The sequence below is a fragment of the Paroedura picta genome, chromosome 2 (genome assembly GCF_049243985.1).
Source record: "Paroedura picta isolate Pp20150507F chromosome 2, Ppicta_v3.0, whole genome shotgun sequence".
NCBI classification, from domain to species: Eukaryota; Metazoa; Chordata; class Lepidosauria; order Squamata; family Gekkonidae; genus Paroedura; species Paroedura picta.
The window spans coordinates 176314763-176327380 of record NC_135370.1 but is presented as its reverse complement, the minus strand read 5'-3'; the positions used below and the strand labels follow the sequence as shown (position 1 = coordinate 176327380).

Here is a 12618-nt window from a genome sequence, read left to right as displayed (position 1 = left end):
ACCTGTGGTCCTCCAGATCAGCGGTCCGCAAGCTTCCGCTTGCTGCGGACCGCTGTGGCGTAGTGGGCGGAGAGGGCGGCCCAGGGGCCCGCGCACGCGTGGCAGTCCGCGCATGCGTGTTTGCGCCGCCGCCATGCCGGCGGCCGCGGCTTCCCCTCCCGGCCCCTCCGGGCTGCGAGGAAATCGGCCGCTAAAGCGGCCGATTAGCTTGCGGCTCGGCAAGCTTCTCTTCCCTCCCCTCCCGAAGTGAGAAGCTTGCCGGGCCGTGAGCTAATCGGCTGCTTGGTGGCCGATTTGCTCGCGGCCTGGCGAGCGTCTCGCTTCGGGGGGGGAGGGAAGAAGGAGCCGCGGCCCGGCGCCGGGCCGTGGCCCGCGGGTTGGGGACCACTGCTCCAGATGTTCAGGACTACAATTCCCAATTCCCCTGCCAGGAAACGCTGTAGCTCATGAAAATTGTAGTCCATGAACATCAGGAGGACCACAGGTTGACTACCCCCTGCTTTAAAGTACTGAAAACTAATACCAAGAAATCAGTTCTTGCAATTTGCCTTTCCTATTATTACCACAAGAGGGTGCCTGTTTGCTTCAATACTAGGGAAATCATGCTGGTTTTTATAGAACTCTGGCAGGCACAAATAGGTACTGCTTTTCCACAGCATCTCACACTGACAGATGAGTCGGTTTGAAATAAAAAACCAAACCAGTTTTAAATTTGCCCGTGGATCATGTAACAAATAGACACGTTTACTTGTTGTTGCTGCTGTTACAAATTAAGTTCCTCTCCTGGTATTGTATTCACACTGTTCATTTCATACAGTTCACAGATCTGTCTGTGCATCTTTGTTTTTAGCACAGTCGCAAAATGACTGAACTGTGGCTCAAAGCCCTCAGTTCAAATCTTGCGTCATTAAGTGGAGTAAGCAAGATAGATTCAAGTGGGGTAGCCATGTTGGTCTGAAGCAGCAGAGCAAATTTAGAGTCCAGTAGTGTCTTCAACATAAACCAATAAAATTATAATTATAAATATATATAATAATAAAATAAGGTACGCTAGTCAACGACCAGTGGTACCCTAGAGAGCCTATGGCCGATTGATACTAAATTTTGATACTAAAATATTAAAACAGTAATATAAGGATTGGAGGATTCAACCACTGATGGTCCAAATGAAAGAATTTATCTAGAAGCCGTTATGGTTGTTCCTTCTGGTATATAAAAGAATTGTAAAAGAAATTGAATTGAAATTCATTGTATACATTATTAAAGGTAAAGGTATCCCCTATGCAAGCACCGGGTCTTGTCTGACCCTTGGGGTGACGCCCTCTAGCGTTTTCATGGCAGACTCAATACGGGGTGGTTTGCCATTCCCTTCCCCAGTCATTACCGTTTTATCCCCAGCAACCTGGGTACTCATTTTACCAACCTCGGAAGGATAGAAGGTTGAATCAACCTTGACCGACTGCTGGGTATGAACTCCCAGCCTCATGGGCAGAGCTTCAGACAGCATGTCTGCTGCCTTGCCACTCTGCGCCACAAGAAGCTCTTTTATACAGCATTACAAACATAATAAAAGAAGACAGCAAATCTTAGCCAGCATCACCTCTCTAAAGAACATTTAAAACAAAAATAAAAATATACAGGCCACTGATAAAAAAAGGAGTACGTTTTTATACTCTGCTCTGCTGCCACCCACCAAGTCTCCAAGCAGATTATAATAGTCTTTTTCTTCCTCTCCCCACAGCAGGCCACTTATGAGGCAGGGGGGAAGGAGAAAGTACTAAAATAACTGTGACTGGCTTAAGGTCATCTAGCAGTTTCAGGTGGGAAAATGGGGATTGAAACTTGATTCTCCAGATTACAGTACTCCACTCTTAACCACACCACCAAGCTGGTTCTCTAACATAAAAAACTTGAAGCATCTACAGTCCAACACGGACATTGTTGGAGAATGTGGGAGAATGTGGGAGGATACATGGGTATGCTTATGGCTGCCTTGGCCACTTTCTCAAACTAAGTGTGCCTGATATCCATCCATCGCTTCTGCGCAGAGCCTATGCACACGAATATAGGCTGGCATCAGACAAAACAAAAAATCACGCAATGTGGGGATCACACCTTGCAATAAACATTAAATATAGAGCTGATACAATAATGCACTTTCTCCTTTGACACGAAATCCACACATATTCTAGAAGACCAATTTAAAAAATACAAAATGCATTCAAAAAAGTAAAACTATACATTTAAAAAGTCCAAAGTAAAACAATATATAAAACAAAACAAAATGTATAAAACAATATATAACAAAACAAAAATATGCAAAACAATCTCTAACATTTAAAAGTTCGGTTTAATCTAATGGCATTACCGATTAACTGTTATGCAAGTTGATAAATTAGGAATAAACCAAACATCTCCACGCTGTTCTGCGACTGCCTGCCAGCGCGCCCCCGCAGACCCCGCCACCACTGCATTTGGGATTGCGAGGTAAGAGCAGTTGAGAACCGCTGAACTAGAAGATCCGGCCAATCCAGCCTGGAGGGAATTTGCCTCCTGACCCCAAAGTGGCGATCGGCATTTCCCTGGGCATGCCAGAAAAGGCCACAAGAACCAAACCACTGACACAATCCTCCCCCCCCCCATCTGCTTAAATTCACAGAATCAGCATTTCTATCACATGGCCATCTAGCCTCTATTAAAAGCTTCAGAAGAGGATGTGAGGTTGTGGTCTGTGCAATTCATAGATTACATTTCCCAATACTAATTTCATTTCCCATTCCAGAATATTACAAGGTGCTCTCCCATTTAAAAGACTCCTCCATGGAAGAGCAATAATTAAGTAGGATCGGAGGATCTGCCTCCAGCCCTAATGAACCCCCCCCCCCCCGCTCACACCCACCTACCAGATCAATTAGCTTCAGTGCCATCAAGGGCAAAAAGCTATACAAAAAGCCCAGGGAAGGGAGCGGGGATTATGGTTGGAGGACACAGGACTCTAAGCGCATATCCACGGCTCTAATCTCCTCTCAGGATGCTATCAGGGACTTACCCAGCCTCCTCTTCCTTTCCATTTCTCCCCTTTAACATATCCCGAAATGGCCCCAATATCCTGTGACTCCTGGAGGTCAATGAATATGCTCAGTCTCTCCTGGCTATTTTTGAGGGGGGAGAGTCTTCTTTTTTTAATTCCTCCGAACATCTCCAAAAACCATACACTGTAACACAGGGATAGTCAACCTGTGGTCCTCCAGATGTTGATGGACTACAATTCCCTAAACATCCGGAAGAGGTTCCTGACAGTTAGTGCGGTTCCTCAGTGGAACCAGTGAGGACAGTTCTTTCATTGGGAAAAACCTCATGTCAGACGTAACCCACCTTATTAAAGTTTTAAGAACTAATAATACGATACATTCATATCGCCACAGCATTTCCCTTCCAAAATTTCCTGCAGATTATTTTGTACAGCAGCGCTGGGGGAAAATATTTTACTTTAATCCAAATGGTGATAACTGTGAATGGCGCACGACGGTAATCAGCATGGCATTATTATAGATGCAGTGACTAATTTGATATAGGAGAGGAGAAGTTTAGCATCTTTCCTGCAGTGCCTGCCCTCCAGTCAATGATGCTAGGCATCAGTCACCCTGCTGCAATATCAGCATGTCACGTTTTGGAAAGAGATACTGGCTCACCACAGGCAAGCATCAGCCTGGTCCCAGGTACTCCTCATATTGCTTCACGGTCTTACATTATCAGATCCCCTTATCAGATCTTACATTATAAGATCAGTTGAAGGACTGCAATCTGGATCTTCAGATAGTTAAGTGGATAGGGAATTGGTTAGAGAACCGCACTCAAAGAGTTGTTGTCAATGGTGTTTCATCAGACTGGAGAGAGGTGAGTAGCGGGGTACCTTAGGGCTCGGTGCTCGGCCCGGTACTTTTTAACATATTTATTAATGATCTAGATGAGGGGGTAGAGGGACTACTCATCAAGTTTGCAGATGACACCAAATTGGGAGGACTGGCAAATACTCCGGAAGATAGAGACAGGGTACGCTTCTGGATGGGGGATACGCTTCTAGGTATCCTCTCCAGGCTAAACAAGACCAAGCTCCCCCAACCCTTCCTTATAAGTCTTGGTCTCCAAACCCCTCACCATCTTCGTTACCCTCCTCTGGACATGCTCCATATATTATTATTATTGTTGTTGCATTTGTATCCCACCCCACAGCACTGGACTACTTTCACCAGACTTTACTCATCTCTACTGGGCTGTATTTATTTAAAACATTCCTTAGACATTTTTCTTCCCTATGGGGCTCAAGGCATCTTACCTTACATCTTACAATATATATAAAGTAGAGAACACAAAAAATACATAAAGAAATGTTTTTAAATTTTGGTTTTATTGATTTATTAATTTCCGTTTATAGAGTGCCCCTATCAAACCGGTCATCTAGGGGCGGTTTAGAACTGCATTAATTAAACATCCAGAAAAAAAATCAGTCTTCAGCCGATTCCTGAAGACCAAACGTGAAGGGGTCAGGTAGATTTCTTGGGGGTAAAAAGGTAAAGGTATCCTCTGTGCAAGCACCAGGTCATGTCTGACCCTTGGGGTGATGCCCTCTAGCGTTTCCATGGCAGATTCAATACGGGGTGGTTTGCCAGTGCCTTCCCCAGTCATTACCATTTACCCCCCAGCAAGCTGGGTACTCATTTTACCGACCTCGGAAGGATGGAAGGCTGAGTCAACCTTGAGCCGGCTGCTGGGATTGAACTCCCAGCCTCACGGGCAGAGCTTTTCAGACTGCATGTCTGCTGCCTTACCACTCTGCGCCACAACAGGCTCTTGGGGGACGGTGTTCCATAATTCCTTGTATACCCGGCCAAGCAAGCTTAATTGGTGGAACAGTTAAGAGGGCCCTCTCCTTATCATTTTAATACACAGGCAAGAACACATGGGAGAGAACAGTCTCTCAGATGCCCCAACTTCAAGCCACGCAGGACATTAAAAGTCAAAAAAACATGAATCGGGCTCAGGAGTGGATTGGTAGCCAGTGTAATCGCAGTCGTATTCAGGCCACACACTTCCATACAGGAGTCCAGCCAGTGATTTCTGAATGCTCAAAGGTAGAGCACATTGCAATAGTCCAGTAGAGCAGGGGTAGTCAACCTGTGGTCCTCCAGATGTCAATGGACTACAATTCCCATGAGCCCGTGACAGAAAAATGTCTAAGGAATGTTTTAAATAAATACAGGCCAGTAGAGATGAGTAAAGTCTCCTGGTGAAAGTAGTCCAGTGCTGTGGGGTGGGATACAAATGCAACAAGAATAATAATAGAGAGCGCATTGCAATAGTCCAATCTAGATGTAACTAAAGCATGGATCCCTGTGGCTGGAGCTGGCTGATCCCAGAATGTCATTAGCTGACACTCCCAAGCGCAAACCTGGCTTTTCAAGGGACGTGTAATCCCATAAAAGACAGAAGAGATATGAAGCTCCTGGACTGCCTCTTTAATAATACAGAGAAACAATGACTCGTCAGGATTAAGTTTCAGCTTGTTCATCTTTCCAGAGATCCTCTTTTGATGGCAAGTAAAGTGTTTTGGCCTGTGGCTCAGGGCCTTTCTGTTGCGGCTCCTTCCTGGTGGAATGACTTGCCACAGGACTATATTGGTGGTTTGCCATGCCCTTTCAAAGTCATTACCGTCTACCCCCCAGCAAGCTGGGTACTCATTTTACCAACCTCGGAAGGATGGAAGGCTGAGTCAACCTTGAGCCGGCTGCTGCGATTGAACTCCCAGCCTCATGGGCAGAGCTTCAGACAGCAAGTAGGCTGCCTTACCACCCCGCGCCACAAGAGGCTAGGTAAGGCAATTATCAGGAGGCCAACTTGGATTGTAAACTGCGGGGGGGGGGGGAGATAACATGGGCTTCTGAGTGTATCATATGTAAATCCCTGTGAGGAATCTGCTCAGATCTATTGTGTGGTCTCCTCTGGAATAGTGTACAACATCTGGTTCCAATACCACCAGACAAAATGTTGCAGAGTCTGAAAGAAAAAAAAAACACTGAACGAGGATAACAGAGACAATGAATGGGTTTAAGCTATGTGAGAAACTGTGCGGAATGCTACATGAAAGTATGTTTGATGTGATCAGATTATACATTCCAGGTGTCTTTGGAAAAGAAGGAGCAAATGAAGAATGCAAACTAACCTAGTATGAGGACCCACAACAGGGTAAGAAAGAGGCTCTAGATTTTCCCAGGAGATTAAAACCTCATCTGCTTTAGATCCGGGCTCCTCTTTGATGGAATTTTTCAAACCAACAAAAAAATCCTTGACAATGAATCTGAGCTTTTAAAAGGGAAGGGCGAATGCATTTTCCAAGGGCAAATCTGCCACTGGTGTCAGAACAAGCAAGAGTTTGCTCAGTTGAGAAAGACGGAGGTCCCCTAGCAGCAGAAAGGACGGATTAGACCTGAAGGGGAAAGCTTTCAGAAAGTCGGCTTTCTCTGGCTGCAACGGCAATGCAGTTTTTCCCAGAGCATAAATTGCCACTTCGGAACAGCGAGATTTTGGAGCACAGTAAAAACCTTATTCCCCAACCTATCCCAGTGGTATTACTTGTTTCTTCCCCACCCACCCCTAACACCAGCTAGAGGAATGACAATGCTGTTTCTAAAATAATCTGTCGATTTCGACAAAAATAATTTATCAAATGGAAAAAGTTATATATAAGGTTGGTTCTTATGTGCCTCTGTTCTCCACCCGAAGTAGTCTCAAAGTGGCTTCCAATCACCTTCCCTTTCCTCTCCCCACAACAGACACCCTGTGAGGGAGGTGAGGCTGAGAGAGCCCTGAGATTACTGAAGAAGAAGAGTTGGCTCTTATATGCCGCTTTTCTCTACTTGAAGGACTCACAAAGCGGCTTACAGTCCCCTTCCTCTCCCCACAACAGTCACCCTGTGAGGTGGGTCATGCATGTGGGGGAGCGGAGAATCAAACCCGGCTCGTCAGATTAGAAATCCGCACTCCTAACCACTACACCAAGCTGGCTCTCTGTATAAATCTAATAAATAAGTAAAAAGGCAATATTCTTTCACGTAGTTAAATGAAACTACTCATTTGACCCAATATGCTTGAGCAGTGTGACACTAGTACAGTTAAAAACAGTCCTAATAACCAGACTCTGGACTAATGTACTTATTCACATCTTTAACCACTCCTGTGGAGCGGAATAAATAAAAGAGTAAGCCCTAAGGGGGCGGAGAAAGGGCGGGCTCTGTCTGGGATAAAAACTCAGAGGGCCCAATCAGAAGCCGCAAAGTGGCTCCTGATTGGGCCCTCCGAGTGTCACTCCAGAGCCAAGCGCGGCTCCCCATTGGCTGCTTGCCTCAGCCTCGCCTTGCCCAGCCGGGGATTCACCGCACACAAGGAGAAGCAGCCTTCCCCAGATGGTGAGTACTCCCTCTGGCTTCCCCTTGCCCTCGCAAAGGAGCAAGGACGCCGCGTCGCAGACGCGCCGTACCTGCTCCTTTCCCCCCTGGAGTCCCTTCCCAATGGCCATTCACAGCCGCTGCTTCCCCGCACCCAGACACACACAAACACACACAGCCTCACCAGCCAACCCCCCCTGGCCGCCCCCCACCATCGCCCCGCCGCCACTTCCCACTGACCACAGAAACACAGACACTCACACACACAGCCACGCACCCACTGCGCTCTGCGTCCCCTTCCCCCCCACACCCACGCACACTCCTGTCTACCCCCTCTTACCTCCCCACCTCCCCCATCCTGATTCCCCCCCTAACTTTCACCCCCCCCGTCCCCTCCCATTTCACCTACCTCTCTGCCTGCCTTCCTTTCTTCCTTCTTACTTCCTGACTTTCAGACTTCCTCTATTTCTCCATCTCCTTCCTGTCTCTCTGTCTTTCCCTCTCACTTGCTTCCTGTCTCTCTCCTTTACTGCCTTTCTTTCTCCCTTCTACCCATCCCTTCAACGACCCCTTGCCCTTTTTTCTCCCTCCCATTCCTCCTTTCCTCTTCTCCCTTCCTTTCCCAGTCTGCCTCCCCCTCCGCTAGGGCCCGCTGTATTTCTTCCACAGTGGGCTTATTTTCTATTTTCTAGTTATTATATATTGCTATAGCTTGCGGAACAGTCAAAATGGCTTTGTGTTCAGTACTTGCCAGGAGCACTTGCAGTTGCTCTCCGACAGTGTACTTATCCTCCCTTGAAGAAGGACAAAATCCATAATTCACCTATATAGGAGCCTAAGGAAGCCAAGGTGTTTTGCTATCCCTCCCAGTTTCGTTCATCTGCAAATTTAACAAGCACCCCCTCTATTCCTTCATCCAAATCCAAATCATTTATAAATATGTCGAACGACACAAGGCCCAGGACAGATCCCTGAAGCACTCTATTCGTCACTCTTCTCAAAGAAGAAGAAGAGTTGGTTCTTATATGCCGCTTTTCCCAACCCGAAGGAGTCTCAAAGTGGCTTTCCTCTCCCCACAACAGACACCCTGTGAGGTGGGTGAGGCTGAGAGAGCCCTGATATTACTGCTCGGTCAGGACAGCTTGATCAGTGCTGTGGGGAGCCCAAGGTCACCCAGCTGGTTGCATGTGGAGTGGGGAATCGAACCTGGCATGCCAGATTAGAAGTCCGCACTCCTAACCACTACACCAAAGAAGATGACAAACCATTCACAAGCATAATTTGGATGTGATCTGTCAACCAATCCTCGATCCTCCTAACAGTACCGCATTTTACCAAATTGTCAATAAGAATATAATATGGAATCTTATCAAAAGATTCCTTATTGAAGAACCCGGGGGGGGGGGGTAGTGTACTGGTTGTCTGCCCCACTGGCATCACTATCATCTAAGTATAAGTCTTGCTCGTAAGAGTAATGAACTCCCTGGATCTCTGCTCCAAAATGGTGTGATGTGACAGAACCATCAGGCTCCATGTTCTCGAGACTGGCCAGGACTACTTAAGAGCTGCCTCTGTGAGGTGTCTGTGGTTGTGTAAAATGGCCACTGTTTTTCTCTGACACACAAGATGCACTCTATGCAGAGTAAAACAGCAGTTGAGAATGGTATTCCTAGATACTAGAATCATGGAATCATAGAGTTGGAAGGGGCCATACTCCCCATCTAGTCCAGCCCAAAGCATCCTAAAGCATCCAAGAAAAGTGTGTATCCAACCTTTGCTTGAAGACTGCCAGCGAGGGGGAGTTCACCACCTCCTTAGGCAGCCTATTCCACTGCTGAACTACTCTGACTGTGAACATTTTTTCCTGATATCTAGCCTATATCTTTGATATATATTACATATCTTAGAAGGTGGGGCTCCAAAAAGAAACACTATAACAGTATTTGTTGGGGCTATACCTAGCAGATTTCCCTGGACCACCCAGCTACACTTCATTATTGGTTTTCGACATGAGTGCATTATTTAATACTAGTAAGCAAGCCCGCTGTACGTACAATACAGCGGGCGCTAGCGGGGCAGCGCGCAGCCGGCAAGTCGGCAGGCCGCCATGTCCCGCGTGCCGGTGGCCTGACGCGTTGGAGGCGCTTCGCGCCTCTCGACGCATCAGGCCACCGGCAAGGGAGCAACTGCGAGCCCCGCTTGGTGGCGGGGCAGCAATCGGAGAGGCCTCCGATGGTCTGTCCAGAGGAAGGGGCCAATCGGCACCCTTCCTCATCCCGGACAGAGCCCGCCCTAACTCCTCCCCTGAAGCCCTTACGGCTTTATTTAGTCCGCGGCATTAAGATTATTGACCACTGAAGAAGACCCAGTAGGGTCGAAATGGGTTTGGCCTGTTCATGTGCAATTAGATCTGTATAGTTTTTAAATATAGCTTTTACTTTGTTTTTAACCTAATATTGGTGTACTTTAATAAATAATTGTTACAATTTTATATTGTTTTATAGCTCGACTTTTGAGTTCCTGACTTTGTTAAGGCTGGGTTTTCGTTCCCCTTTGGGTTTTGCAAGACAAAAGGCTCAAACTATGTTCTTCACTAAGCAGCGTTTTTTTCAAGACTGGTCATCTCCGGATTGTTGTGCACCTGTGCGCGTGCACATGCGCTACCGGAGCCACTACAGTTGGGGTTTTGGTGTGAGGGCAGTTGAGAACCGCTGCTGTTAAGGCAGGATAAATACCTGGTGACTCCCACAGGCAATAGTCAGGAAGTCCCAAAAACCTGACGCTGCCTCCTTGATTGGACTGTGGGAATCAGCCATCAAGGTATCTTCCGTTTCCGAGACAGAATCGTGCAGTCACGAAATGTGTTCAGATTGTACATACCAGTACAAAAATTGATCCAACCCACACTCATGTTCAGTTGCAGGGGAAACACGGGAGGTCTTCACGATAGCTTATTATATCATCATTCCATGCAAATAACATAGTCATTTTACAAAATGCTAGACCAAGTAGTGCCACTGCAATTCGTGATGATGACTAGAATAAGAGCAATGTAGTATTAGGGGCCATGCAAACTATCTGCAGGGCACTAAAACGTTCGTAGCCAATGCAGAAAATCTCTTCACCTTACATTTGAACAGTATTTTTCTCAAACATTAATATAATATGTGACAGCTACTGACAGCTCCCAAGGCATGGGGATAACTATTTTATGCTGTTTTACTGGAGTTTTCTTGCAGGGATTTTACTGTGTTGCCCGACTCGAGCCAGCTTGGGTGGGATGGGCGGGCTATACATTAATTAAATAAATACTTCGACAGTTGCTAATGAAGCCAGCCAGCAACCTAACTATGAACACAAAGTTGCTTTGAACAATAAGAAGCCCAACTTGTAAAGGTCTGGATATAAACAAAATTAAGAAGTTAAATTCTAGTAAGGCTCTTTCACAGCATATTTCCACCTTTCTAACGGCTTACTCACATTTTGCATGGTGAATTTTGCATGGTGATTTGAACATAACGTCTCTTTCAATTAAAAAACGTCTTCCCTGTTTTCTGAAGGCTATTCTCGTATTAATACACAGACCAAATATTCCCATTTAGCCTTCTTAACTCTTGTTATACTGGGCATCCAACTGTAACGAGATAGTTCTATTTGAATTTTAAATGTTCATGATAAAAAAAAGGCAACTTACCATTCTAACTACTTCAGGGTAAGTCTGTTCTGTCAAACAGCCTCTGCTTATTGTAATGTAATCCACAAGTTCATTAAGAGTGGAACGCTTGTATTCTTTCATTTTAAGATCAGAAAGTGTGTCCATGAAGTCAAAAATGACACAACACTGCTGAAGTTTCTTTAGGAACAACTCAGCTTGCTCTGAAGATGGAACGTCTGTAAGGGGGAAGAAGAAAAGGAAAGCATGTGAGTCCAGCAAAATTCCATTATGAAACAAATCTAAAGGGCACCGTCAAAAGACACCGGAATTTATTAAATGTCCACGAAACCACTGCCAAGTCAACTGTTGTGCTTTGAGGAGGGTGTGGAGGTGTGTTGTGCTTTGTGTAGGAACTGCAAGGTCTGATTTGGATACTATCATTACCCCTGTTTGTCGATTATTACCAAATCGATGGTTTCACAAGTAAGTTATCCATAGCTCTGAGCAAGAACAAAGTCCCACAGATCTCACTTAGCTCATGTAGGATTTGTGTAAAACACAGTTCAACTAACAAAGCAACAGAAGAATAAACAAAATTTCTGCATTACAAGGAGATCAGAGATGGATACCATATGCCTCAGATTCCCACACGTCGAAAATGCCTATGCCATATATTAAGACTGGGACTGGGACAATTGACCGCTGGGAAACATTTTAGTTATCAAAATGATGACAGTGAACCTCTTTTTAAGCTCTTTTTCAAAGCAGTGTTTCTAAATTAACATTCTCGAAGCCAGTGCACACTAGAGCAAAAAATCTTCATGTCCCAAAGGTAACAACACTGGTGATAATTATGCGACAGAATTACGAATCAAACACCAACCTTAGGACACTGCTGATGCAGCTTGCCGAAGATCAAGTTTTGGCCGCGCCAAACATAATGCTCCTGCCCCCTGATGCTGCGACCCCAAATGTGGTGGCGGCAGCACAAGCGCATGGGTAGCGTGCGCATGCGAGCGTGCCCATGCACACAACGGTTGGCAGCGTGGAGGCGGCCATTGCAATGGCTCTGCTGTCGTTGGCCGCCTGCCTCCACCCACCACCGCTGCCTGACTACACCTGCCGCCGCAGCAACCAACCTGGGGACTCCGAAGAAGGGGCCAGGTGACCCCAGTGGGGTCGCGACCCCTAGGCTGAGAACCACCGACAAATAAAGAAGAGTCACTATGTCTAATTCCCCCTTTCTTACTGGAAGCTTTCCCACCCATATATTCATCATGCTGCATCCATATAATTCCAAGGGTTCCCTGGCTTTCAGGAGCAGTTACAGAAACCTAATGCAGTTAGCGCATTGTGGGAATCAGTTATATGGCACAGAAATGCTGTCCCAGACATCTCAAACCGTTGGCAATGTCTATTTTATTCACAGTGGAAGGTTAGTTGCACATTTTCAAAAGATTAATAAAATGCATATGAAAATATAAAATGCTTCTCAAGTCCCCCGGGGGCTAACGCTAATTT

The 12618-nt window shown here is 46.1% G+C and overlaps 1 protein-coding gene across 1 annotated transcript in view; it reads right to left on the bottom strand.

Moving 5' to 3' along the window:
• The window catches only part of PPP2R5E (protein phosphatase 2 regulatory subunit B'epsilon), a 42887-nt gene extending 31512 nt beyond the window's left edge, over positions 1-11375 (bottom strand). The window contains 1 exon segment of the mRNA XM_077323908.1: positions 11137-11375. Coding sequence (XP_077180023.1) covers positions 11137-11262 — 126 coding nt within the window. The 5' untranslated portion in view covers positions 11263-11375.
• Positions 11376-12618: the final 1243 nt, after the last annotated feature.